Here is a 26,362-nt window from a genome sequence, read left to right on the forward strand (position 1 = left end):
AACCTCTGCACATGAGTAAAGCAAACATGACTTATACTAGAATAAATTGAGGTGCAAGTCGACATTAAAATTAGTTTATCAAAAGACAAAGAATACAATAAAAACCTGTATAATAATTTGATGGAGAGTTGTGGTGGCGCAGGGGGTAAAGCGCTCACCTTCTAATGTGGTAATGAGGTTACCCGGTTGGAATCCCAGTGAAGACTGGTTGATACGAATTCCACATTCGGATCGCACCGACCACAGTGATGACGTAAATTATCCTCAATGCTAGGCAGATCATGGGTAAGAGTCCCTTTGCCGCCAGGCTAACCATGGGTGGTTTTCGGGGTTTTCCTATCCATTTAACGCAAAAGTGGGCTAGTTCCCTCGAAAAGTCCTCCACGAAGGCAAATTTCTCTTTAGACTTGATCGAGGAGTTTTATTGTTTTCTGGATTGGGTTTAAAATTATAAGGCTGCGGAGTCGTAAATTCAAAATTGGGTCAGATGTTTAATAACAGTTATGAAGTAAAATAGACAGCTGGAAGAAAATCTTCCTGAAAGATAAAACAAGTTCTAATTTTATTTTATTGTAGAACTAATCTTTCATGAGTTATTTTAAGTTTCTAACTTAAAAAAAGGTAAAAAAATATTAAACTTAAAGGTAAATTTATCAACAAATTTACTAAATAGCTTTTATGCAATGCTCTATGGTATCTTGATAAAATTGCCAAATTTTATCACACCTTATGAAACCATATTTTATTGTTAATTTTACCAAATCATTGACAAGGTGCTTTGGCAAAAATTACCGAGCTTTTTGGAGTTTCCATAAAGCCCCAAAGACAACAAATTTTACCATATTCTGGTAGTTTGGGCAGTATTTTCTTCTCAGCGTACAAGTTTTAAAATGAAGTCAAACAAGATGTATTCCTTTCTTCAACTTCATCTACATTCTTCATATTTTGAAAATGCTTCTATTTATTTATTGCCTAAATATCAATTTGTGACCCTTTGCACTTTTTAGCCTAGTGCAAAAAAGAAAGAGAGGAATATCCTCAAACAAGATGGTTAAGTAGAGTAGAGAGACTCTTATTTTTTTGATAGTTCTTTTCATTTACATCATAAATATTCTGAATGATCTTTGATGCACTTTGCATTGTGAGGGAAAACAAGACTGTTTATGTTGCATGCCTCCTATAAACAAAACTTTTTGCAACGAATTGATGTTGCTAATAAAGTCTGTAAAATTTGCGAAATTTATTAATAGTTTTTGTTTTTTAAAAAATATTCTGAGTGCTAAAAAATAATTTTTAATATTTCAGCGTAAAAAAAATCATTTATATAAATTTTATCATTACTGTTTAGTTGTTCATTCTAAATATCTCTTTTTATTTCTCTTCCATATAATCTTGAATGCACGTCGAATGTTGTTTCGACGAATGAATGTTGTTGCACGTCGAATGAATGAAGTCTGTTTATGTTGCATGCATCCTATAAACATAATTTTTGTATCGGCTTGACAAAATTATGTTGCTATTAAAATCTATAAAATTTTAAATTTATTGTTAGTCCTTATTTTAAAAAAAATTTGAAAGTTAAAAAAAATAATTTCAAGAATATCTCTGCGTAAAAAAATATCTCTCTAAATTATATCATTATTTCTTTGTTGTTCCTTTTTTGAAAACCCCTTTTTTATTTAAATCTCTTGAATGCACTTCGCATATCGAGGAAAAGCCAGATTGTTTATGTAGCATGCATCTTATAAAAATAATTCTTGTATCGGATTGACGAAATTATGTTGCTATTAAAATCTGTAAAATTTAAAATTTATTGTTAGTCCTTGTTCTAAAAAAAATTTGAAAGTTAAAAAAAAATAATTTCAAAATATCTCAGCGTAAAAAAATATCTCTCTAAATTATATCATTATTTCTTCGTTGTTCATTTTTTGATTGTTGTTGTTGTTGTTGCTCATTTACGTCGCACTAGAGCTGCACAATGGGCTATTGGCGACGGTCTGGGAAACATCCCTGAGGATGATCCGAAGACATTCCATCACAATTTTGATCCTCTGCGGAGGGGATGGCTCCCCCGCTTCGGCAGCCCGACGACCTGCGCGCGAAGTCGAGCACTTTACGGTAGAACAGTTTAACGAGGACCAGTATCGCACACCCTCGGTCCCTACGCAGGCTGATCCAAGTGGTCACCCACCCGCACACTGACCGCAGCCAGTGATGCTTGACTTCGGTGATCTGCTGGGAACCGTGTCTTAACGATCAGTCCACTGCGGGACTTATTTTTTGAAAACCCCTTTTTATTTCCATCTCTTGAATGCACTTCACATATCGAGGAAACACCAGATTATTTATGTGGCATGCATCTTATAAACATAATTCTTGTATCGGATTGACGAAATTATGTTGCTATTAAAATCTGTAAAATTTGAAATTTATTGTTAGTCCTTGTTTTAAAAGAAAATTGAAAGTTAAAAAAATAATTTTAAAATATCTCAGCGTAAAAAAATATCTCTCTAAATTATATCATTATTTCTTCGTTGTTCATTTTTTGAAAACCCCTTTTTATTTCCATCTCTTGAATGCACTTCACATATCGAGGAAACACCAGATTATTTATGTGGCATGCATCTTATAAACATAATTCTTGTATCGGATTGACGAAATTATGTTGCTATTAAAATCTGTAAAATTTGAAATTTATTGTTAGTCCTTGTTTTTAAAAAAAATTGAAAGTTAAAAAAATAATTTTAAAAATATCTCAGCGTAAAAAAATATCTCTCTAAATTATATCATTATTTCTTCGTTGTTCATTTTTTGAAAACCCCTTTTTACTTCCATCTCTTGAATGCACTTCGCATATCGAGGAAAAGCGAGATTGTTTATGTTGCATGCATCTTATAAACATAATTTTTGTAACTTTAATTGGGGTCTCTTCTTTTAAGCATTCGCTTCCCTTTTGGTATAAGTGGACTCGCCTTCGCCGAGCGTCGTAGGCGCACATCGACTGAATTCCGTTTTGACTACCCCCCCTCTTTTTTCTGCAATCAATAAACCCATTCACTACCACAACGTCATTCACGCTATAGAAAGGGCAAATATAGCGTACGAGAATGCGATTTTTTTTTATTTGTTGAGATATATAAAAATGCACTGTCTTCACATTATTAGTTTTTCCTTTTGAGTCATAAAAAAGGATTTGATATTAAAAAAACTTTGACCCTCTTTATTTGAAACTGAGATTGGTACTAGAAAAAAAAAGTCGCACTGGTAGTCAAATAATGTAATGTATTCAGGCAGTCTGTTTCATTTGGTAACGCTAATATATGAATAAAACATGTTTAAATACTAGACATGTGTTTAAAATTAAAAAAAAAAATTTTCGATTTTTTTTTTCTTTCAAAAGACTTGGAGAACACCTTTTAAGGATAAAAGAATATGAAAGTATGTGTGGAATAATTCCAAAATTAAACTATTAATAAACGTATTTGTGTGAAATTTTTAATATTTTTAATTTCAATCCGAAAAAATGATAAGTTGAACTTCTCGCTCATGCGATCAGGTTTTAATCTAAAACTTCGCATTAAGCATAATTTTTTTTATTAATTTCGAGAAATGTATTGAGTTGGTGTAGTTGGAAAAATATTTTAGCGGATGAAATTAAAACAAAGCAAGTAAAGCTAATGTAAAATGAATGATGCAAACATCGTTTGTAAAAGTGAAAAAACATCACTGTTAAAAATTTGGAACTTGTTAAACCTTAATATTGTTCAAATTCGCTGCAACTTAATTATGGTGCTAAGGTGAACTAGTTATCATACTGTCATACAATACTATGTATCAATTGAAACAAAATTATAATTCAATTTCGATATTTATCATTGCTTTTGATTAATTTATATTTGAAGATTCAATTGAATTGCGTTTCAAGATACCGATATTATGGTTCGATTTGACAACTTATCACAGCTGAAGATAATTTAAGTTTGGAAATACAAATGAATAATGTTCCAAGTTACCAATATTAAGAAAATTGCCAATAAGCCAATAGCCAATGTTATGGTTCAATTAGACAACTTATCTCTATTGTAAACAAATTTATGTTTGAAGATAAAAGGTATACATTTGATAAGGTACTTTAATAAAAAAAATAATGATAAAAACATTTTTTGGGGTAAAATCATAAATGATATTAAATCGAATTATTTAAAATAATGTAACTATCATTCTTACCTACTTATCTTTTAAATGAATGACTGGCTTAATTTAAAAATGACATGCATATAAAAAATTTTGAACTTTGAACAGAAAATGAAAAAAAACATGCTTATTAAAATAAATAAAGTACAATGTGATTAATTGAGCCGAAGTAGTTTAGAAGATAAAGTAGTCAACTTCCAATGAAATGAACTGGTTTCGAATCCCAGCGACGGCTGATTGATTCGAATTCCTCACCCGGCTCGCACTGACCACAGTGCTGACATAGAATATCCTCAGTGGTAGACGGATCATGGGTTAGAGCCTCCTTGCGGTCACGCTAACCGTAGGGGGTTTCCGTGGTTTTCTTCACCATGTAACGCAAATGTGAGTTAGCACTATGCGGGTTAGTAATTGCATCAAAAAATCTCCACGAAAGCAAAAATTTCTCCCAAAACTTAATCCAAGAGTTCCCTTGTCTTCTGGATTGGGCTAAAAATTACAAGGCTATGGAGTTGAACATTGATAGTCGTAAACCCTAAATTGGGTCGGCTGCTCAGCGATGGTTATAAAATAAAATGTAATTAATTACTTTCTTATTTTAAGTTATTTAATGAGAATTTGTAGATTGCGATAACACACATATAAAAGAAACTGCTTTTATGTCCGGAACGGGATTCAAATCTTCACTATGAATCACATGATCTTAGTGATCATAACTTGATATGTCACTTAAAAGACACACCTGAATCACTCATGTCATAGTTATTAAATTTTCTTCGATATACGAAGCAAATTTTAATTTTTCCTAAAAGTAATGTGAGATTTATATTAATGATCATTCAAGCATCAACTTACAAGTAAATGATATTAAATGTTCATAAAACATTATGTATTTTCTTTTTTACTAAAGTGTAACATCTAAAATTCAATTATTTTTCAATTTTTTGCTTACTCTAATTATTTTTGGTCGTTAATAACAGATATTTTTTCCCCAACTACTTAAAAGTTTTTTTATGCTAAAAATTATTGAATGAAAAATCCCAATACATTTAACAGTTGTGAATCCCCAACTACAGACAAGTTCAATGATTTGTAGAAGGTTGAGATCACACAAATATAAAAAGAAAACTAAAATTTATGTCTGTAGCGTGATTTAATAATAACGTCAGTGACTGAACATATGATGTAATATAAAAATATAACCATATATTCGTCATAATAACGTCACGGTAATAACGGAATAACGTCAGTGACTGAACATATGATATAATATAAAAATATAATCATACATTCATCCAAGTAATAATAGTAGATGCGGTACGTCACTTAGTAGGCATTTCAGAATCACTTGCTCCGTGACAATCATTAAATTTTCATCTATTACGTAATTAGTTTTGTATAACAATCGGATATTAGTGCTAATGATAATTAGAGTACCAACTTGCCACTAAACCATAGTAAATATTTATAAAACAATATTTATTGCTTTACATAAATATAAAATTCAAGTATTTTCCATTTTTTTTTATTCTAAATAGTTTTGGTCATTGTTGTTCTCGTCAGCCATTAAGGCCGATAGGGTGCGATTGTTCTTGTCTTCCAGTGAAGCCATCTATGGACAAGAATTTGACTTCTGTCACACCCATACGTCACACCCGCTTATAGGGCAGACCCATTCATACAATACATCCATCCATTCATTCATTCAAAGATAGTAATTTTGACCTGAATCAGAGAGCGATAAATCTTCAATTCAGTACCCCCAGAGGTATTGATTTGTTATGGGAACATGGAGGACTTTGGGACAAGACAGATTTAACATGCCACACTAATCTCACTAAACTGGGCTGGAGTGGACAATTTTAATTACATGCTAAGTAGTAACTTATTACAAATCAGAAAGGTATATAAAGCCAATTTAATTTCAATTCATCATTGGAGAATAAATATTGACACACATTAATTAAATTACTAATTTGTAATAGAGGATTTTGCTATGCTCAAAAAGGCATTTTAAATGCAAAACACTACATTTCAAAAATATTATTCAATTTGGTTTATTTATTAAATGTGTTGAATTTTTATTTTTATTTTCTAATACAAAATTGAAATGACATTATTAAATGTATATTGAGGCGCAGTTCTGGTAGTTCTATCAATCGCTGACAATGAAAACTAGGTAACTATTTTTTCTCGTTTGATTTGAAAAAAATTTCTTTCTGGAAAAATGAAAGATTCATGTAAAAGAACTACATCTTTTTTTAAAATTTGTTATTTCTTTATTAAGAATTGAATATCATAATCTCCAAAATCTATAAACAACTTCCACTCCACCAACCTAATGCACAACATTGTCTTTCTTTTTTTCTAAAAAGGAACCAGTGAAAGAACGCTTAAGCTTCTCTTGCCTTTTAAAAAATCATATTAATGTAAAAATTCATAATTTTAGTTAAATGACAGTGTCAACATATTTGCAACTAATTGCAAATTATGTAAAAAAATTGTAGAGAGCTTACATAATATTGTTTTAAAGTTTTGGAGGTTCAAATAACAAATAGTAAGAAGACCAAGTGAAGGAACAGCTCTTACCAGTGAAGGAACACAAAATTTCCCAGTTAAGGAACACTTAATTTTGGTTTTTTTAAAATGCTCTTTATGAATTTACATGCCATAAAAATATCTAAAAACAAGCCTATTCTTGAAATTATAACCTGCAAATACTTGGAAAATGTTGACTTTTTTTTGTAATCATGAATTGAAAAGTAAAGTGTCAACATATTAACACATACTTTTCATTCACTGGGAAATCCATGCCCAGTAAAGGAACGTGCCTGTTCCTTCAATGGTTAGAAGTTGCTTTTTGTATTTTTGACTTACTTGTGATGCAAAACGTCACTAAAGGTGCAAGAAAATTAAAGTTTCTTTTTCATTTTCATTAACTTAGAAAAAATCCAGTAAAGGAACACTTGTTTCTTCACTGTTTTTTCATCGTTTGGTGATCCAGTGAAAAAACACCCCTTATCTCAGTACTTCATTATGCTATGATGCTTAAAAAAATAAAACGTAACTTCAATAACTATATTTTGAATTCTCTTTTTCACAGTGAGAAAAATAAAACTATTAAATGCAATTAATTCCACTTCAAACATATAAATACAAACACTCACCTTATAATTTTTTCAAAGAAACAAGGTGTTGCAGAGATAATAAAAAATTCAAAATTTTTCCAGAGAAGTCTATTTGACCAGGTAATCGAAAACATTGCTAAATGACTTCCTATTGTTTGTTTGTATCAGTAAGCTATTGTTACCAATCAATCTAAAGAAAAACTTTCAAATTCTTATTTTTAATCAATATATATGAAATGTTCCTTCACTGGTTGTTTTACCCTAATAATTAAAAAAAATTGAAATTTCATCTACAAAAATTTGTTTTAACGCACTGCAAAAGCACGTACGACACTTATATTTCAATGCAAGTGCCTTATTATGCAATGATATTTTTTTAAAAATGAATATTTGATGTACTAACATGAGTTTTTTTCCTTCTAGTTTGTAATTTCGTTGTTCATGAACGTTGTGTGAAAACTGTAGTGTCTCCGTGTTCAACAATTACTCCATATATAATTAAAGTAAGTATCTTTTGTCATTTCATTATATTTTTATAAGTTAACAAAGTAATTGCATGCTACTATAATATAAGAGGGATTTTTATTATAAAAATATGTAATCATTGTCATTACCTGGATCCTTTTTGCGAAACAGTTGGAATAAATAAATAAATTTATTAAATGTATTTTGTTTATTTTCTGCTTCAAGCCTTTAAAAAAAATGCATTTTTCGAAACTCACAATAGAAAAAAGTTTCATTAGTAACGATTCTTATTTTGTACATTAGCATTGTATCATTTTCAAGAATACGAAAGGTTTTTCTGTTCTTTAAATTATTTTTCAGTGTTAAGATAAATTCAGATTTATTATAACAAACTCAAAATTGAATTTTTTCATGTCTAATATTTTTTTCGAAATACTTTTAAAATACAATAAATAATTGCAGTGATTATCATATAAAATAAATAAAGAGACATATTTTATACAGCAACAAAAATAGTAATATAATTTGAAAATGAAATTATGATTTAAGGTACTTGATTTTAAATTACGTAATTTTAAAAATAAGATTCAAGGGACTCAGTTTAAAACGGGTGAATAATTATTCAATAACTAAATAGTGAATAATTATTCAAAAACAAAACAGAAACAAACAAACAGAAAGGAATTATAAATGTTATTTCCGGTAATTTTAGAGAAAAAATAATAGATTTTCATTAAAATACCATATGATTTTGCATACAGTACTGATCTTCAATTAAAATGCACTGTTTTTTTGCCTTTGCTTCACCTAAAACGTATAAATCACAATTCTTTAATGTGCAAATCAAAAAACTTTTAAAAATTTTACCGTTAGATAAAGGTTAGTGACCAATAAAAAAACTTTCCACTCTCTGTAAAGATAAAATTATGCCCAGTCACCGTAAAAATAAAATTATGCAGATAATGCTATTATAACCATAAAGTTACAAGTCTATTTGGAATTTTTTTTGCAAAATATATTTCTACTGATTTTTAATTAACATTACGTTCGTTAAAGTTATTGACAGTTTGGGATTTGACGTTGCTAAAGATTCGGGAAATTTGTCAAGGTGAACTACTGAGCGAGTTAATGTATTGCAGTGATGTCATTTGTCGAGAATCCATATGATTACTAATGAAGAGGGAGAGCGTGTTCTTTGATGATGGTTGGGATCGAACCCGGGATCTTTGCACTCCCATAACAATATGATATAGGAAACAATTTATAGTTGTCTATGAGATACTAAATTATTTGAAATTTTATTGATGATAAGAGTAATTTATTTAGATTAATTAAAATCGTCAGTTTCCGTTACGTAGGGTTATGTTCGGTTAATATGCATTCAAAATATCAATATAGTTTGAAACGAATTTGAATTTAGTAGAAACTGAAATTTACTTATTTTATTAATTTATATTTATTCTAATATCTTTCTTTCATCACAACTTCATGTAAAAGTAATTACTGGTAAGGCAAAAGTGAAAACAAAATTTTAATTTGAAAATTACAGAAAAACAGAATTGTTTAACTACATAATTCCAAGCATAATTTAAAATAATTAAGATACTGACATAATCTTAAATGATGTTATAATGTAAATAATGAATTTGAAGCTTACTATGAATAATTTTCAGTGGTTGATAAAGTGAAAGGTTTAAATTTTGACATTTATTCTGCTTGGCATATCTTTTAGGAATAAGCATAATTTCATTACTGTAAATAAAAATAAAATGAAAACAATTAAAAAGCAACTAATATTAACATGCTTTGGAACTACAATGCAATCTTATCAAAATTAATTGACAGTTTCGCTCACACAGGTTTTTCAAAACAACTTGTCCTTGAACGATTAATGAAACAAACAATTTAATTGCTAATAATATATTTTTAATCCTCTCGAAAATATTAGAAATGTTAAATCATTTTAACATTCGTCTGAAATAGAACACATTTTTTTACTCTTATATTTTATGTTTAAAGATTATTAAAAATAATCTGCAAATAACTGATCCATTAAAAATTATACAGATTTTAAAAGTTAACTACAATGTTCCTAATTATGGAAACAAAAGTTCTATTATTTAGTCATTAAGTTATCTTAATTAAAATTGAAAACAAATATTTTAAAAACAATAAAAAACGAATAAATTGCATAATATTCTTTAACAATTATAAGAAGATTATTTTTATGTAGTCACATACTCAATTAACACATGGAACGTTTTGAAGTTTTTTTAATTTCATTCCAAATTATTATTTTAAATTATAAAAAGACGCCTTTTTTTGAACAAATGATTACATAAAAGACTAATTTAAAAAACGATTTATCCATTATTTCCAACGATTTAATAATGACTATTACTAAACGATAAATATACAAAATTTATCATTCAGTTTTTAAGTGGAAAGAAAAATTTTGGTTCGCGATTAGTAGCATCGCAATTGTTTCTTAGTTTTGCAAAATTAATTAATAAATTTTAATGTATATTATTTAAAAGAAAATGTAAATTCAGAAATTTCCCTCAATTTAACGTTATTGGTCAAAACATTTGGCAGCGATTTTGTACAAGTCTCCACCAGGTCTCTTTGCGTTCTATCATTTAACTTGACGAATACTGGACAGTTTCCCTGTTCTTGAATTCAGTTTAAGAAGGTCATTTCACATTTTTTGCTTAAAATCTGTGTTATTCAATTTCTGCTTCATAATAAACAGCAGAACCAGTTTTTCTTAGAAATTCTAAAGCAGTTTTAGATTTTAGTTAAGCTGCCAAATAAGTATGTTACGCTTGCTTTTAAAAATCCTTCTGCCATTCGTTAACATTGCTACTAGCTCATTTTACCAGGATTTTCTCGAAACATTTCGTAACATTTTTGAAACATTTTCTCAAAAACTACGACTTTAAAAAATTTGTATTACTTTATACATAACCATTATATTATTTAGATTAATTTAATAAGACCTTTTGTCAAAACCTTCGTTTAAAAAAATTTTATTAATACAAATGTGGTGTACTTTTGGCGTTTTCTTCAAAAAATTTCGTTCTATACCAAACAATTACTTTAAAAGAAACTTAACTAAAATTAAAAAGGACTCTCATTAACATTAACTCTCATCTAACTATAAAAAGTATACTATTAGAGAAAAGTTTCAAATGTATATCTATTAATAACTTTAATTATTAAAAACTATTCTTTAAAATTTTTTAGAAGCGTGATATAAAACGATACTTTTAACATTACGGTTACAGCGATTTTCCGCGTGAAATTACCCCCTTAGTGAAGTGGTGGACAAACGGAGATGAAAGCAAAAACTGGAAAGCTTTTGCATCATTTTCGATCTGCTGAACTACATCCTCACTGCGCAATATTCAACTGACCAGTTATTACTATTTCGCGCATGCCCTGTGTTGATCTAGTAAAATGAAAGAAGTTAACTTAAGACTACCAAATATTCCCAAATCTTGAGGATGTTTGGTCGCCTTGTCCTCGAATTTTAACAGTTGTCTTGAAAAGCTTTCCTACTTTTTGAGAACAGAAATTTTCTGCATATTTTATCATATGTTCTCAAGTACAAGACGTTATTTTGTCCTCCGTGTACTCATTCATTTCACCTGTGTTGAACAAATGCAGAATATTATCTGATATAACGAAACTGCAGAGAAAAGAAATCAAATTTGATGAAGAGGGTTCTGCACGTGATATTAGTTATCAATTTTAAAAACAGACATATTTTCTGCACATATAAATTACTATTTTCCCTTAATATATCGGTGCGCTCGAATTTGAAAATTTTTTTGAGTACACTGCGCTGATTTGTTCTTAAGTTACGGTTTACAAATCTGGTACACTAGTTAATCACTTTGAGTGAAAATCCCTGTTGTATTTAATACCTATTTAATGGCAACACTATTGGAGTGATTAACATATAAATGTTTTTTTAAATGCAGAATCCTGTTCCTCACTGTTGGAGCGAACCGGGACATCTTAAAAGGAGGTTTTGTAATGTATGCAGAAAGAGAATTGAAGATAGCTGTGCAGTTAGATGTGAAGGTAAGTGATTATTTATTCAAAATTAACATTCCACATTTACTTACTTATTGTATCTTTTTCTAAAAGGGATGGCCAACACTTCCAAGCAAAGAGAGAAAGTCTTCGCAGGAGTTACCTTAAACTAGAAATCTAATTCTTAGTAATGAACATCTTTCTTAATCCACCCCACTGCACAGTTTATGTTCGTTACTGTTCGTTTATGTTCTTCGGGCTACTAAAGTAACCCATGCAAAGGCCTCCTCTCTTCTAGGAAGTGTTAGTTAAAAACGTTTGAAATCTATTGAAAGAGTGTGAAGTTTTTCGCCTGATATTGACACTAACTTTCGTTTTTTTTTACTGGATATACCTAAATAATATTGTTTATGTTATTACAAATGTGTAATAATTATAAAAAATATAAGCTTCGCAATGCGATTATGCTTATTAGCAAATTATTTGTATTGATTTAAATGTGTAAGAAACTAAGGACAATTGTATGACTAAAACGAATGAAAAGTTAAATTGAATAAAATTTCATGATATTGCGTTGTTGATGTCGCAGGTGAGGGGGGGGGATCTAAAATCACGCGAAAAGTAACGAAGACATATATGCGCAACCAATGAATACGCCAAGAAAGTTAATCTAAAAATCATGAGTTTATTAATCGTTATTTCCCCTTAATTATTCAAAAACGTTTTTACCATGCCTTTCAAGTTTCAAATTTTAACTACAAGAAACGAATTAAGTTCATGAAATTGTATGTCCATAAAGAAATAAACCCTACTGTTTAGCAAGCGTTTTACTTCTTTTTATGACTTGTTTGAACTATAGATAGGTAAGAATATTTATATATACATAGGGGCGCCATTTAGTTTGTATATTATGGCAAATTTTTGAATGTTTTGTAATAATTTATATCTACAATGAGAATGAAAGTATGGTCAAAACTTCCAAAATAAGGTTAAATTTATCGTGATTCTTTCTCTATGGGAACACCCAAAAGCATGGTACTTTTTATTGAAGAGCTTTGGCAATGATTTTGGTAAAATAAACAATAAAGTATGGTTTTATAATATGTGATAAAATTTGCTAAATGTGGTGAAACTTGTTAATTTTATCAGGTTGCCTTGGAGAGGGACATAATTATTTATTCAATTAAAATGAACTTCTCAATTTTGCCTTTTTTTTCTTCTAAAATGTGTGGTGATAAGAACTATTTTGAAAATCAGATTTTACCGTAAACCGTTACTATATGTGCTGAAAAATCACCAAATTATTGGTTTAAACAACGTACTTTTTGGTTTTATTAAGCAAAATTGTTTTTTTTTTTTAAATCGGAAATGTCATTATAATAGAATACGGTAATTTTATCAACTTTTTACACTGAGGATGAATTCCCTCACAGAAAGTTTTCTGAAAGCTAACGTTTTTGCTTAATATAAATTAATTAAAAAACGATTAATTAAACGGAATCAATATTGATCCGCACTTTAAACCATGATATCTTTCAAATTCACTCCTACCGTAATACGATTTTGAATTGAATATGTTTCAGTCCAATTTGAAAAATCTAGTTAAAATGGTTTATTTGACATTATAATGCGATCAATTTAGCACCATATTCTGATTGCAGGAAATATATTTCTAAGTTCAAATATTTTTAAACTGTATTTTAAAATCAATCCTTTTTTGAAAAAAATAATTACTACTTTATCGCTATTATAAAGCTTTAGTTTGCCATTAGAATTCTTATTTATGCCACATTCTTTATGGCTTATTAAATAATTATTGAAGAAATACTGGAAACTACTGAATTTATTAAGTGCAAAATAGTCATTCGTTAAAGTTTGTCTTTAAAACTGCTGCTCGACGCAAATAAAGTTTGCCGTTCGTAAAGTATTGTCCAGGTTTAACAATTTTTATTTAATTTAGCTTAATAATGCTTGTAATTTTCAAAAACCGTTTAAAATAGGTTTACAACATAGAAAAATTATTGTTACATAAAATCTATAAAATCAATTACAAAAAGAAAACTCTCGGTAAAGTCATAATATTGTTTTATATAAATTCAAAATTTTTTACATTTAAAGTATTTCGGTTTTAATAATCAAAGTTTACACATGAAATAACAATTAGTTTAGGTTGTTTATAACTTTCTGCACAAAATATAATTTAAATAAATAATATATTATTCTTAGTAAACGTTGTAAGGTTATGAATACTATAGAACTTAAATGTTAAAGTTTTCCACGAACCATATACAAAATGTACTATAAAATTTAATGTTAAAAAGTTATTTTTTAAATAAAGGTTGGCCACATAATTTTTTGAAAGATGGGAAAATCGGACTCGGAAGACGCAGCCTAGTGGCTTAATCAGAAACCTAGTGGCTATTTCGCAGCCTAGTGGCTTAATCAGAAAAAAAAAGCAAAGACGAAACAACCAGAATATGATATAATATGCCGAGTTTCTGGTTTTATGGGAACACCAAAAATATCGGTGATATTTACCGAGCGCTTTGGTAAAGATTTTGGTAAAATTAACATTAAAATATGGTTTGAGAGTATGCCATAAAATTTGGTGAATGTAGTAAATTTATAATGATACCTTAGAGCATGGCATAAAAAACATTAATTCGGGTAAATTAATTTACCCGAATTAGTGTTTTTTAACGAAGTGTTTTTTACCCGAATTAGTGTAATAAGAACTATAATTTTTGAACTAAAAATTTCAAAATTTCCGGTAAACCGTTAACTGAAAAATTACCAAATTGATAGTTTAAATCCGTGATAGCGGATCTCGCTAATGGTTTTCTAAAACCTAGTGGACTGCGCTGCTAACATCTTATTCCTCCTTGAGAAGAGTTGTTGAACTGCAAAGCAACCTTTGTGACTATCCCTCCTCCTATTCCAATAAAATCGTGGTCTCGCGAATAATAATCACCATAAACAAGTGTACAGTGTTCATTAGTTATGTTAATTAGCGCTTCTCCAATTTTTTGGTCAATTATGCAATTTTTATTTAATAGTAATTTTCTACGTGTTATAAACTTTTTACTTTTGCAATTTTAAAATATAATCTATGTTTAAACAATGAAAAAAACTTGTTGTTGTTGTGATATTTAGGGTTACAAGGGGCTTTTGAAGTTTTGAAAATCAGTCTAAATTTTAATTAGAACTATGCGATTTTTTCGAGAATATTGGTTAAATAAAAAGTCTAAAAAAATTTCAGTCGCCTTAAGAAGTTCTGGGTGATATACAAAATTTTAATTAAATTATATTTTAGTGGTTACATTTTTGTGAATTTTAACCCATTTTTATCAATTTATATTAACCAAATTTCTGCATATTGCTTAAGAAATATGCACAGAAAATGTTTGAACTTTTAACGTTCATCTACTGAAAAGTTAATAACTATACTGACTGGATGACGCGGTTGCCAAAAATCATGATTTTTTTTTCAAAACTCAAAATAGTATTTGATTTGAAGAATCACACCTTTAAGAATGTATTTATTAATTATATGAAAATATTTTAAGCTTAAATTAACATTTTTTTTACTAAGTATGTTCACATTAAATGTTATGAAAATTATGTTTGTTTAAATTAATGTTTTTTAAGATAACTCACAGCTGATTTAAATCAGCAATTTCTTTAAAAAAAAATCAAATGACTTAAATCACGGTTATATTCGAAATGCATTATTTTCTAGTTGTAAATCTAATCATGACTGTAATATCTCAAATTTAATTTCCGGCATAGCTTGGTATATTATATTTCGATGCATTTTTTGGCCAGTAAGATGCTTATCGCCGAGACAGTATATGATTTTCATAAATTGCACCCTTCACATGTCAATGAGAGCAGAGACCTACCTAGAAGCGCAATTCGCATGCTGTGAGGAGTGGGGGTTATCATTGAGGTAATAACTGGGAGCAGTCCGCCACTGCCCGTTTAAATACCGTATATTTTGGTTTTATTAACCAGAATTATGGGTTTTTTTTAAAACTAAAAAGGCTATTACCATTAAATGCATTTACCAGAAATTATTCCGTGTGATATGGAAAGACGGTTCACTATACTATGTATAAAGTTTACCTATAATTATCATCTCAATTATCTCTAATTATCAGCCAATTATATTGCTCATGAGGGCAATATAATTGGCGATTTTCACCAATAGCCGTAATTCATCAATAAAATTGGAATAACAAAAATAAAAAATAAAGTTAATTAAAGGGCTTGCTCTTAACAATAAAAATATTTTACATACGAAACAAGAAATCATTGCAAATAATTAATTGCACAAATAAATAGTTAATTGCATGTAAACTTGCTTGTTTAAAATTATTATGTTAAGACTCTGCTTTAATTTTACTATGTTATATCTTACAATAAGATTTTTAAAGTCCATGATCAAAATAAAGAAGTATATGTTAATAAAGAACAAAACGCAAATAAAGAAAAGAATGCAAATAATGTTAATAAAGAAGAAAATGAAGAACTAATTATTTTGAATGATTGTACTAATGATTGTTTAGAAAATACTTTAGAATATAAAAATAAACACATTATTTGATACTTTACTTATAAAAATAAATAGATAAATTGATTTTATTTACAAATACTCTTTAATATAAGAGAGATAAAATTCCGTCTATATTTCTGAGTATTTAAGCGAAAAGTTGTCTAGTTATACAATCGCCCTAGGTTAACTCTATTTACTTTTGTCAAAGTTGTAAAAATATTATGATCTTGTGTTACAATGTACTTAAAGAGGCGCGTCTCCAGTAAATTGCTGATTTCGTCTTGTGAAGGCAAGGTTTAATGCTACCTGCATACTGTCAAAACATTTCCCCCGCTATGATGAGAAGAACATAAACCATTGATTGCCTAAAATAGATCGCGTATACTGCAAACGTTGTAAAACATTTTTTTTACAGTCTTAAATAGAAGTAAGATGTGGTAGTTGTCTTGGAGGTTTATTTCTCAAAATAAAAACAATTCATTTTGAAAATAACTCATTATGCTTGCTAAATGAATTAAACAGCATTCAAGTATGATTCGAATCTTCAGATTCTTTTTTTATCATCTAATTATTTTTTAAAAAAATATGCTTGTATTTTAAACTGTGTATATGTTACAAAGTTATTTTCGGTAACTGCGAATAATCATGGTCGGGTTAATAATAATGATGATAATATAAATAAAGATTATAATTTCGAGAAATAATCACATGAAAAAGTCATTATTATTATTATTAACGATGTTTGGGAATTATTAATGAAAGCATATAATTTTTAATAGCATTAGTAATTATTAATAACATCTATAGATATTAATAACATGTTCTTTAATAACATACCTAATGATTAATAGCATCTGTAATTATTAACAAGATCTGTAACTATTATTGTGCTTTTATTGTGCTTGAAATCAGAAACTTGATATTTCAAGTATTCACCCTCTTTTAACCAAAATTAAGATTAAATAGTTTTGCTATTAAAGCTTGCTGGAGCAGGAACTATGTAAAAACTCAATTAAAGCACTTTGAAAAATAAGAATTAAAAAAAAAAAAGCAGAAGAACCGATTCCTTTTTAATAATTGTCTTAACAAGTAAAAACGAGAAATCCCCCCCCCCAAATCTTCGTCATTGTCACAACTGTTCATTTTTTCCTGTTTCACTTTTCCAATATAGGAATCAAAAGAAGTAATGTCAAACTTCAGAAAAAAAAAACTTTCCTAGCACAGTGTAACCGATTCTTTACTTTACCCGTAACATATGTACTAAAAGAATTTAGATATAGCTATAAGTTCTTTGAATTTGTTACAAAATGTAATAAAAAGAAGTTTAATTTTACGTATATAATATTTTATTACTATTTTTGAAATAAAAATAAAGATTATAGCTGGTATATATGAACTTCTAAAGCGAAGTAAGGATAAGCAATTGTTAAAAACTTACACAAGTAGTACCTTTTAATGCTTACCCGTATTAATAAAACCGTTAAAGAATTTTCTGAAGTTATTACTTAATTTTTATCTCAATTCAAATCCTATTTTGAAGCTAATGCTTGCAACTGTGAAAGAATTAAAATAAGAAATATAGTTAACTATTATATTTATCAGAATTCAGTCGACTGTTTTAAACAAAAATAAACGAACACTTTATTAATAATAAAAAGAGAATGACGTCATTGTTGATTTTGGGACACATGAAAGCGGTCGGTTCTACATTTTCATTATATAGTTTATTTATATATTTACATAATTTTAATTATTATATTAGTTTATGTATTTACATACTTTTAATGAAGTATTTCTCATCCGTAAGAAGTATTTGTTTGCTTCATTCTATTACGTGTGAACAGTTTTGACGGAAATGTTGATACTTTAATCGTATATTTATCAATAATAGTTTATATCAATAATAGCCATTTCATAAAAAAAGAAAGATAGGTTAAAATAGGGAATAAATGATTAAATACGTAAATATTTTAATTTATTGAATATTGAACCGTATATTGAACCGTTTTTCTAAGTATTGTGATTCCCTCATGAATTGGACACCTGCAAGTGACGTCATCGTAGGCAAATCGTGGTATTTGTCAATTTAGAACCCAATCAGACTCGACACACACGTGACATCATTCACAGTTATCCAATTAAATCTAATTTAAATCACATGGTTAGACATAATTACTTTACTTCTTCTAAAGTTGCCAGTATCTAATTATATCCTTCTCAAATCATAATACATTTTTGGATTAAAAAAAATCGAGAAAAAATTATGCAAGCAATTAATTTTCTTTTTTTGCATTGACGCACGAATTTACTTCTAAAACTCAATCGCAAATTAAAATTATTTTAATGATTGCTATTTTTGGTAATCATTAAAATGATATCAGAATTGTCCAAGCTCATATTAAGTCAGTTTGATTATATTGTACTGAAACTCCTTGTTATTTTTTAATAGTACGTTCCACTGAATTTCCAGTATGATCTGTCTGACTATGGTCACTTAGTTGATATATTTTTCATACTTAGAATACTATTACTTAACGTAGAAATTAATCTAAGAATAAAAACAATTTCTTAAATATAAGAAAAATTAGTTCTGAAGACTTAGCTCTGAAATAACTTACTACTTATTTTAACAGTTTCTCTTTGCAAACTTCTTAGTTGGCTTAGTATAATTAGTATTCATTATCATATGCAGCAGAAAAATAAAGAAGAAAAAGCTTAATGCTTACAAAACAATCTTACTGGTAAGAGTTATTTGTAAGTATGGAACCTATGATTTCCATGTTTAACAATTATCACGCTGCTTTTTAATTCCAATGCTTGACTTGAAATACACTCTATAACAAAAAAATCGAAGCACCAAGAAGCAATCATCCGATTGCTTTGAAATTTCGTATGCATGAATGTTTTGTACAGATATGGCTGGAATGATGCCGACTGGGGACGCATAGTCTTTAGCGACGAATCCCGCTTCCAACTGTGTCCTGACGATCATCGAAGACGTGTTTGGAGACGCACAGGGTAGAGGGGGGATCCTGCCTTAACTATTGCACGCCACACCGGCCCTCAACAAGGCATTATGGTCTGGGGTGCCTTTGCCAGCCGGACCTCTTTGGTCGTCATTAGAGGTATACTTACTGCACAGCGGTACGTCGACGACATCCTAAGACCTGTTTTGCTACCGTTCCTTTTGTAGCACCCTGGGCTGGTTTTTCAGCAGGACAATGCCAGACCACATGTGGCACGTGTTGCTATGAACTGTCTGCGAGCTTGTCAAACTCTTCCTTGGCCTGCCAGATCACCAGATCTCTCTCCCATCGAGCATGTCTGGGATATGATGGGAAGGCGATTGCATCTGGCACGGAATGTTGATGACCTCGTTCGACAATTGGATCGAATTTGGCAGGAAATACCGCAAGAGACCATCCGGGAGCTTTATCGATCTATGCCACGCCGTGTGGCAGCTTGTATCCAGGCTAGAGGCGGTTCAACACCTTATTGAACTTGTTACTGTAACTCAGCAATAAATTATTCAATTGTTCTGAAATTTTGATCATTTACTATTCTGTACATTGTCTTCCTATCCACCAATTTTCGTTTCAATCGGACAACTCCTTCTTGGTGCGTCAATTTTTTTGTTATAGAGTGTATTTAGAAAAAATTGAAATAAGCATTAAAATGACAATTTATTAAATTATAATTTATTAAATTATAATTTATTATAGCAGTAATTCTAATATAGATGCATTTAAATACATGCTTATTTCTTCCCAACCACTTAGTGAGATTTTAGCTTAGTTTTTTCCCCTCTAATTTCAAAATTTAGAAATTTCTTTTACTATATTTTCTAAAATGGTAAATGAATAAATAATTTGCACGTTTAAAATCATAATGGTCGATATTAGTAGTTTTATTTTGATACAAACTTTATTTGTTTAAAAGAATTAAAATGTTTATTTTTTAATCAAATGAATATTTTTTCTCAATATATTTGATAAATCGATTTTTCAATTGATCAATTTTTTAAAAAAAATATTTTTTACCAATCAAAAAAATGTTTGTTTTTAAACATAAAACTTGTTTTACATTTAAATAGTAAATACGACAATTACCGACACCGATATTGATTCGATAAATTCCACAGCGAAAGTTAATGATCATTGAAAGTCAACAGTAAATTACACAGAGACTAGAAGCATTATTAAAAAAAATAAATAAAAATCATGCTTATATTTAAGAATACTTGTACATAAAATATCCTTTCTTTGATGATGTTGTAATTTTCTCATAGTTCTTACTTCAATATCAGTCACTTTAGAATTTTTTAATTTTCTGATTGAAAGAAAGGTGGGTTACTTAGAAAAATAGATTTATTTTCAAACATTTCATTAAATTTTGAATGAAAAATATCACCTTAAGCCAAAAAAGGATTTTGAATAAGATCTACATACTTGTAGAGTAAAAAAAATCAGCAGAAAAATAGATATATTTCCTTTTGTTGATAAAAAGTAGTTTTTAAAATTACATTTCTTTAATTTTTAAATCATTTATGTTTTTATGATCAAAATACACACGAATCACAATAGATCATTTTATTAACAAAATTAAAGATTAATTTTGTGTATTTTCAATATTGTTTGCAATGTTACTTATTCTTTTCTAAAATTACTATATTTCTTTAAGAATTATTTTGCTTATTGTTTGTATACAGTTATCATGTCTATGAAATTTGATACAGTTTCATTTAAATTATTCTTGTACAAAATATTTATAAAATAATTAATAATTCTTAGTTTGTATTTTGCATCTAGTAATTCTTTTCGAATTAAAAAATATACTATTTTTAATTAAAATATATGAAAATTGGCAGTTAAAGTTTATTTTGATCGCTTGAACATATCTACTATTTCTGCAATTAGTTTCATTTCATTTAAAAAAAATTAATTGGAATACTAATTTTAATTTTAAACAATAATTTTATTTGAACTTACTAACAAATATAAAAAAAGCTGCTTAACCTTTAAGTATAAAAAAGTAACCTATTTAAATTGATATTAGTAAGTTTAACTCCAAACATATGTATTTCTAAAAAGTAGAAAAGTGAAATATAAACTGTTAAGAGAATGTAGGAAATATTTATTATTATTTCGGGTCAAATAGTTAATTATTTTTCCATTTATAATCACTGTGACCGTCTATTGCTTTGTCATATTGGAGGAAAATGGAAAAAATATTTTATTTGACATATTTAAGACACGTTAGTGTTTCTTTTATGTTTTGTGAATTTTTTTTAACTGAGTAAAAGTAACACCATTATAGGTTTCAGATTGCGTTCCTGGATTGCAGCATGTTGTTTCAGCAAATAATTACAATTTTTAATGCATAGTAGACATATTTGGGACGAGCGATATTTAATACTCTTGATTCCCCTATTTTATTATTAATTTCTTTATGTAAAATGTCATTTTTATTTCCAAAGCAATTTCTATTATATTATTGGACTTTCTTTGAGTTTGCAGTTTTTAGTTGTAGGTATAACAAGTATGCAACAAAAGTGACCTATTAATAATTGTACTTAATTTTGTTTAATATGATATACACTGAAGAGCCATTACATTATAACCACCATCCATCTATAACAATGGGCTCACCCAGGTTTTCATAGTTTCTCGTCCAGGAACAATGTTTCAAAGAACAATCCCTGCCGTCTGTAAGCTACTTGAACATAGTTGCAGACCAGGTTCACCCATTCATGGCAACAGTTTTTCCTGCGGAAGATGGTGTTTACCAACAGGATAAAGCACCATGTCATAAGGATCGAATCGTCGAGGAACATACCAGTGATTTTCAAGTCATGTCTTGGCCTCTAAATTCACCTGAACTTAATCCAATAGAGCATTTGTGGTCCTACCTGAAAAACCAAATTCGTGCTGCCACGCTACCCCCTCGCAATGTGAGAGAATTGCATGACCAGTTGGAGAGCGCTTGGTACCAATTACCTCAGACTACCAATCAGCACCTTGTGGAATCAATGCCACGGCGGATGCTAGCAGTTTTGAGGGCTAAATGTGGTCCTACATGTTATTAGCAGGGTGGTCATAATGTAATGGCTCTTCGGTGTATGTGCTTGATTATAAATAAATTTGCAATTAAATATTTTTTTAAGTCAGTTGCATAACTTCTTAAGTTTAGAATGTAACTGATAAATTAATCTTTTTTTAAATTTCAGTTTGTGAATATTCTGTCCACGTAGAATGCCAAGATTTTGGAGTTGCTGATTGTAAGGAATGTGCAACCTATGTTCCAAGCCGTGATGTGGTAATGTATTTTTTACCTCTTATAGTAACTCCTGGCAGCTTTGATACTATTTATTTGTACTAGTTATAACTGTAAGGAAATATATTATGTAAAATAAGGTTGCTTTCTGATGGAAGGTTTATGCATGTAACGTTTGTTTTTCGTAAAATTAAGCGTTTCGGAGATTATAACTTCCAACTAAAAATTAATTATCATGATTTATAAAAACATTGATTGCTATTAATTTTATAACTTCAATAATTTATAAATATTAAATGCAGAATTTATAAAAAGAAATATTTTTTAAAATAGGTTTAGGTATAAATTTTAAATTTTTATTCAAATTTGTTTCTGAACAGTTGAAATAGTTGTTTTGATTAAAAAATACATATAAGTACATGAGCTAATCTAATAATTGAATACTTTAAATCGAAATCGTATGTAATTAAAACAATTTTATTAGCAATGATGAATTTCTTTACAAGTTTTAGGTATTATTGATAGTGCAGAAATTACATGAAAAAAATATTTTTGTATTGTTAAACCATGATTTTCTGAAAACGGTATTCAATTTTTTTGAATTACAGATATGAGTAGATTCTACAAGGCTCTCACTACTGATTTTTAGGAGTTAATCAGATATTTTTAATTACATTTGTTTTGATGGGAATTTAGGATAGAAATCTCTTCAATTTTCTAATATTTGATGTAAAAATCATGTTTTTAATATATTTAGTTTAATAGTGTTTGAAATGAGCATTTTGTAGACAGACTGCATACATTTTTTCCATTCAAAATTATTTGTATTAAAAAAGAACGTTTTAAGAAAATAGCAACTACTTTAAAATATTATAATAAAATATTTAAAAAAATTTTTTTATGCTTATTATTGCAATTCATTCGAGGATTACTTTTAATCACAGTAATTTGGTTATTTACTACACGAAAGCTCTATAAAATGATTTTTTTCCGAAATTCTTCTTGTCTCCTTAATTTTCACATTAATGATGATTAATTATATCAAAATATGAAGCAATTTAAAATAAAAAAAGTTAATTTGAGCATAAAGTGATTTGGATTCCATAAACAAATATCATCATTAAAGGCAAATGTATGTATGTTTTTTTCTTCAACTAATCATCGAAGTTCTCTGTTTCACCAATAATATTTGTTAATAAGATCAAAACAGCTGCATACTTCAGCTATTTTTATTTCAGTTTCTTGTGTATCTTTCCAACTCGAAGATACAACTCTATCTGATGCAGTGTTTAATATAAATTGCAAAACGGCTTTATCCAATTATAATATTTTTTAATATTTTAATATTTAAAAAAATATTTTAATATTTATGAAAATATTTTAATATTTAAAAATGATTTTAATATTTAAGAAAATATTTTAATATTTAAAATATATTTTAATATTTAAAAAAATATTTTAATATTTAAAATTGTTTTTTAATATTTAAATTTTTTTTTAATGTTTAAAATTTTTTTTTAATATTTAAATTTTAATAATTTTTAATAAATTTTAATAATTTTTCTTAATATTTAAATTTTTTTTTAATATTTACAAAAATATTTTAATATTTAAGAAAATATTTTGATATTCAAAGATATTAATGCTTTTTCATAATTTAAGTAATCAAAAATATTGAGTTATAATTCTAATTGTGTTTTAAGTCGCCGTATGTGGTATTGATGTGTAAATTTTTATTATATATTTGAGATTTGTTTGACATATCTTTTTCCAAATGTTACATGAATAGCTTTCCTCTTAATATTATCTTTTTTCGTTTAGTCTACAATGACACAAACCCATCATTGGAGAGAAGGTAATTTACCCGCTAACTCGAAGTGCCAATTATGCAAGAAAACGTGCTGGTCAGCTGAATGCCTGGCCGGTATGAGGTGTGAATGGTGTAATATCACAGTGAGTTTTCTTTCTTTTTTTATCTCATTTTGTTATTGTAAAATTGGGTTACTTTGTGACAGGTTAGGTTACTTTTGGACACTCGCGTTTTCCAGAGTTAAATAAATAATATATAGCATGAATAGCAAAAATAAAGATAATTTCTTGAGGGGGACACGGAGGAAAATAAATACTAGTAAAATTACCGGACTGTATGGTAATGACATTTCTAGTGAAAAGAGAACAATAAAATATACTGTATTACCTGTATATGGTATTGTCTGGTATAATATATATATGGTATAATTAATATACGGTATTACCAGGAAAATAAATACGAGTAAAATTACCGGACTGTATGGTAATGGCATTTCTAGTGAAAAAAAGAACAATATAAATATAAATAAAATATACGGTATTTAAACCATTCATTTCATAATTGTTTCGTTCTGGTGGTATTGGTTTACTGAAAATTCCGGTGTTCAAAATTGCAGTCCCCATTTAATTTTTTACTTTTAAAAATCATAATTTTGGAATATAGTAAGTCGATAAAATACTTGAAATAGAACAAGTATAGTTTTGAAATTGTTAGATAGTATATTGTTTTAATTTTTAAACACCAAGTTTCAATTTTGTAAAAACTTTTGTAACGGATATAAACTTGAGATATAAATTAATTTTTAAATGTACTATTGAGTTCAATCTATAAAATGACAATGTTCAGCACGCTAATTTCTTATGATAAGTTTTCTAATATGAATTTGGAACTTACAGATTGAGTAAAAATTATAATTTTTATTAATAAATTAAGTTAAAACAAACAGTATGATTAGTTTAAAGCTGTCGTAATGGAAATGCGAAAAAAATGATTAAAATCTGAAATCTAAACCTAGTTTACAGTTTGAAAAAATCATAAATGTCTTTCACACTTTGTATATTTCATTCTTCATTAATGCAGTTTCAAATAAAGAGATGTAATTAAGATTGTTGGGGAAATGTGCATAATAACTAGGGTAATCTGTTAAAGAGACAAAAAATTTGTTTCATTTCTCTACCCAGATAATCTGCAAATTTCTTAGAATATCTGCACATTATCTCTTTTGCAATCGTTAAAGTGTATAAAATATCTTTGCTGGATTAAAAACACCATTTTAGCCCGTTGAAATTAACATATTGTTATTTATTTATTTTTCGCTATCCAAAAATCATTTTACCAAACAATCAAAATATTAGTAGATGGAACCAATAATCAATCGCTTTAAAAAATTTGATACAAAGAATTAAATGGTTTAAAAGCTTAGATTTTTAAAAGCTTTGTCAATTGCAGAGCTTAGGGGAAGAACCGGCAAAGTAACATTTAAAAAAAAAAAAATTAGAGTTTATCGGGGAAAGTTTTTATTTTAGTTTTAGTTAAACATATAACATTTATTTATATTGCTAAATCTGCTCATTCCAACGATGCTCAGTGGAACAAAAGGCTAAGTGACATTCTTTGAGCATTAATTGTATGGAAGAACCGGCTAAGTGACTTGAGAGTAGAAAAATTCTAGCTTAGCATCAAACGCTAAGGCACGACGAGAAAAAAAAGGGCGGAAATGAAAAACTTGTTACAGCAGCTTCCATATATTAAGGAGGAATTTATGTTGTATTTTTACAAGTGAATATTTAAAAAAGGCAAGAAAAAAATAACCCTTTAACAGCTTCAACATACATTCTTTTTCGTTTCTACTTCGCATCAGCATGTGTTTCAAATATATATATATATATTAATATA

General features: G+C 28.3%; 1 protein-coding gene across 1 annotated transcript in view; it reads left to right on the forward strand.

The window, feature by feature from the left end:
- The window catches only part of LOC122269518 (diacylglycerol kinase theta-like), a 49,883-nt gene that overhangs the window by 13,692 nt on the left and 9,829 nt on the right, over nt 1-26,362 (forward strand). Inside the window, exons 2-5 of the mRNA XM_043043103.2 lie at nt 7,746-7,825; nt 11,774-11,876; nt 22,610-22,698; nt 24,478-24,609. Of these exons, the coding sequence (XP_042899037.2) occupies nt 7,746-7,825; nt 11,774-11,876; nt 22,610-22,698; nt 24,478-24,609 (404 nt within the window). The remainder of the gene's footprint in view (nt 1-7,745; nt 7,826-11,773; nt 11,877-22,609; nt 22,699-24,477; nt 24,610-26,362) is intronic.

This window comes from Parasteatoda tepidariorum, chromosome 3 (genome assembly GCF_043381705.1).
Source record: "Parasteatoda tepidariorum isolate YZ-2023 chromosome 3, CAS_Ptep_4.0, whole genome shotgun sequence".
In the NCBI taxonomy this organism is placed as follows: domain Eukaryota; kingdom Metazoa; phylum Arthropoda; class Arachnida; order Araneae; family Theridiidae; genus Parasteatoda; species Parasteatoda tepidariorum.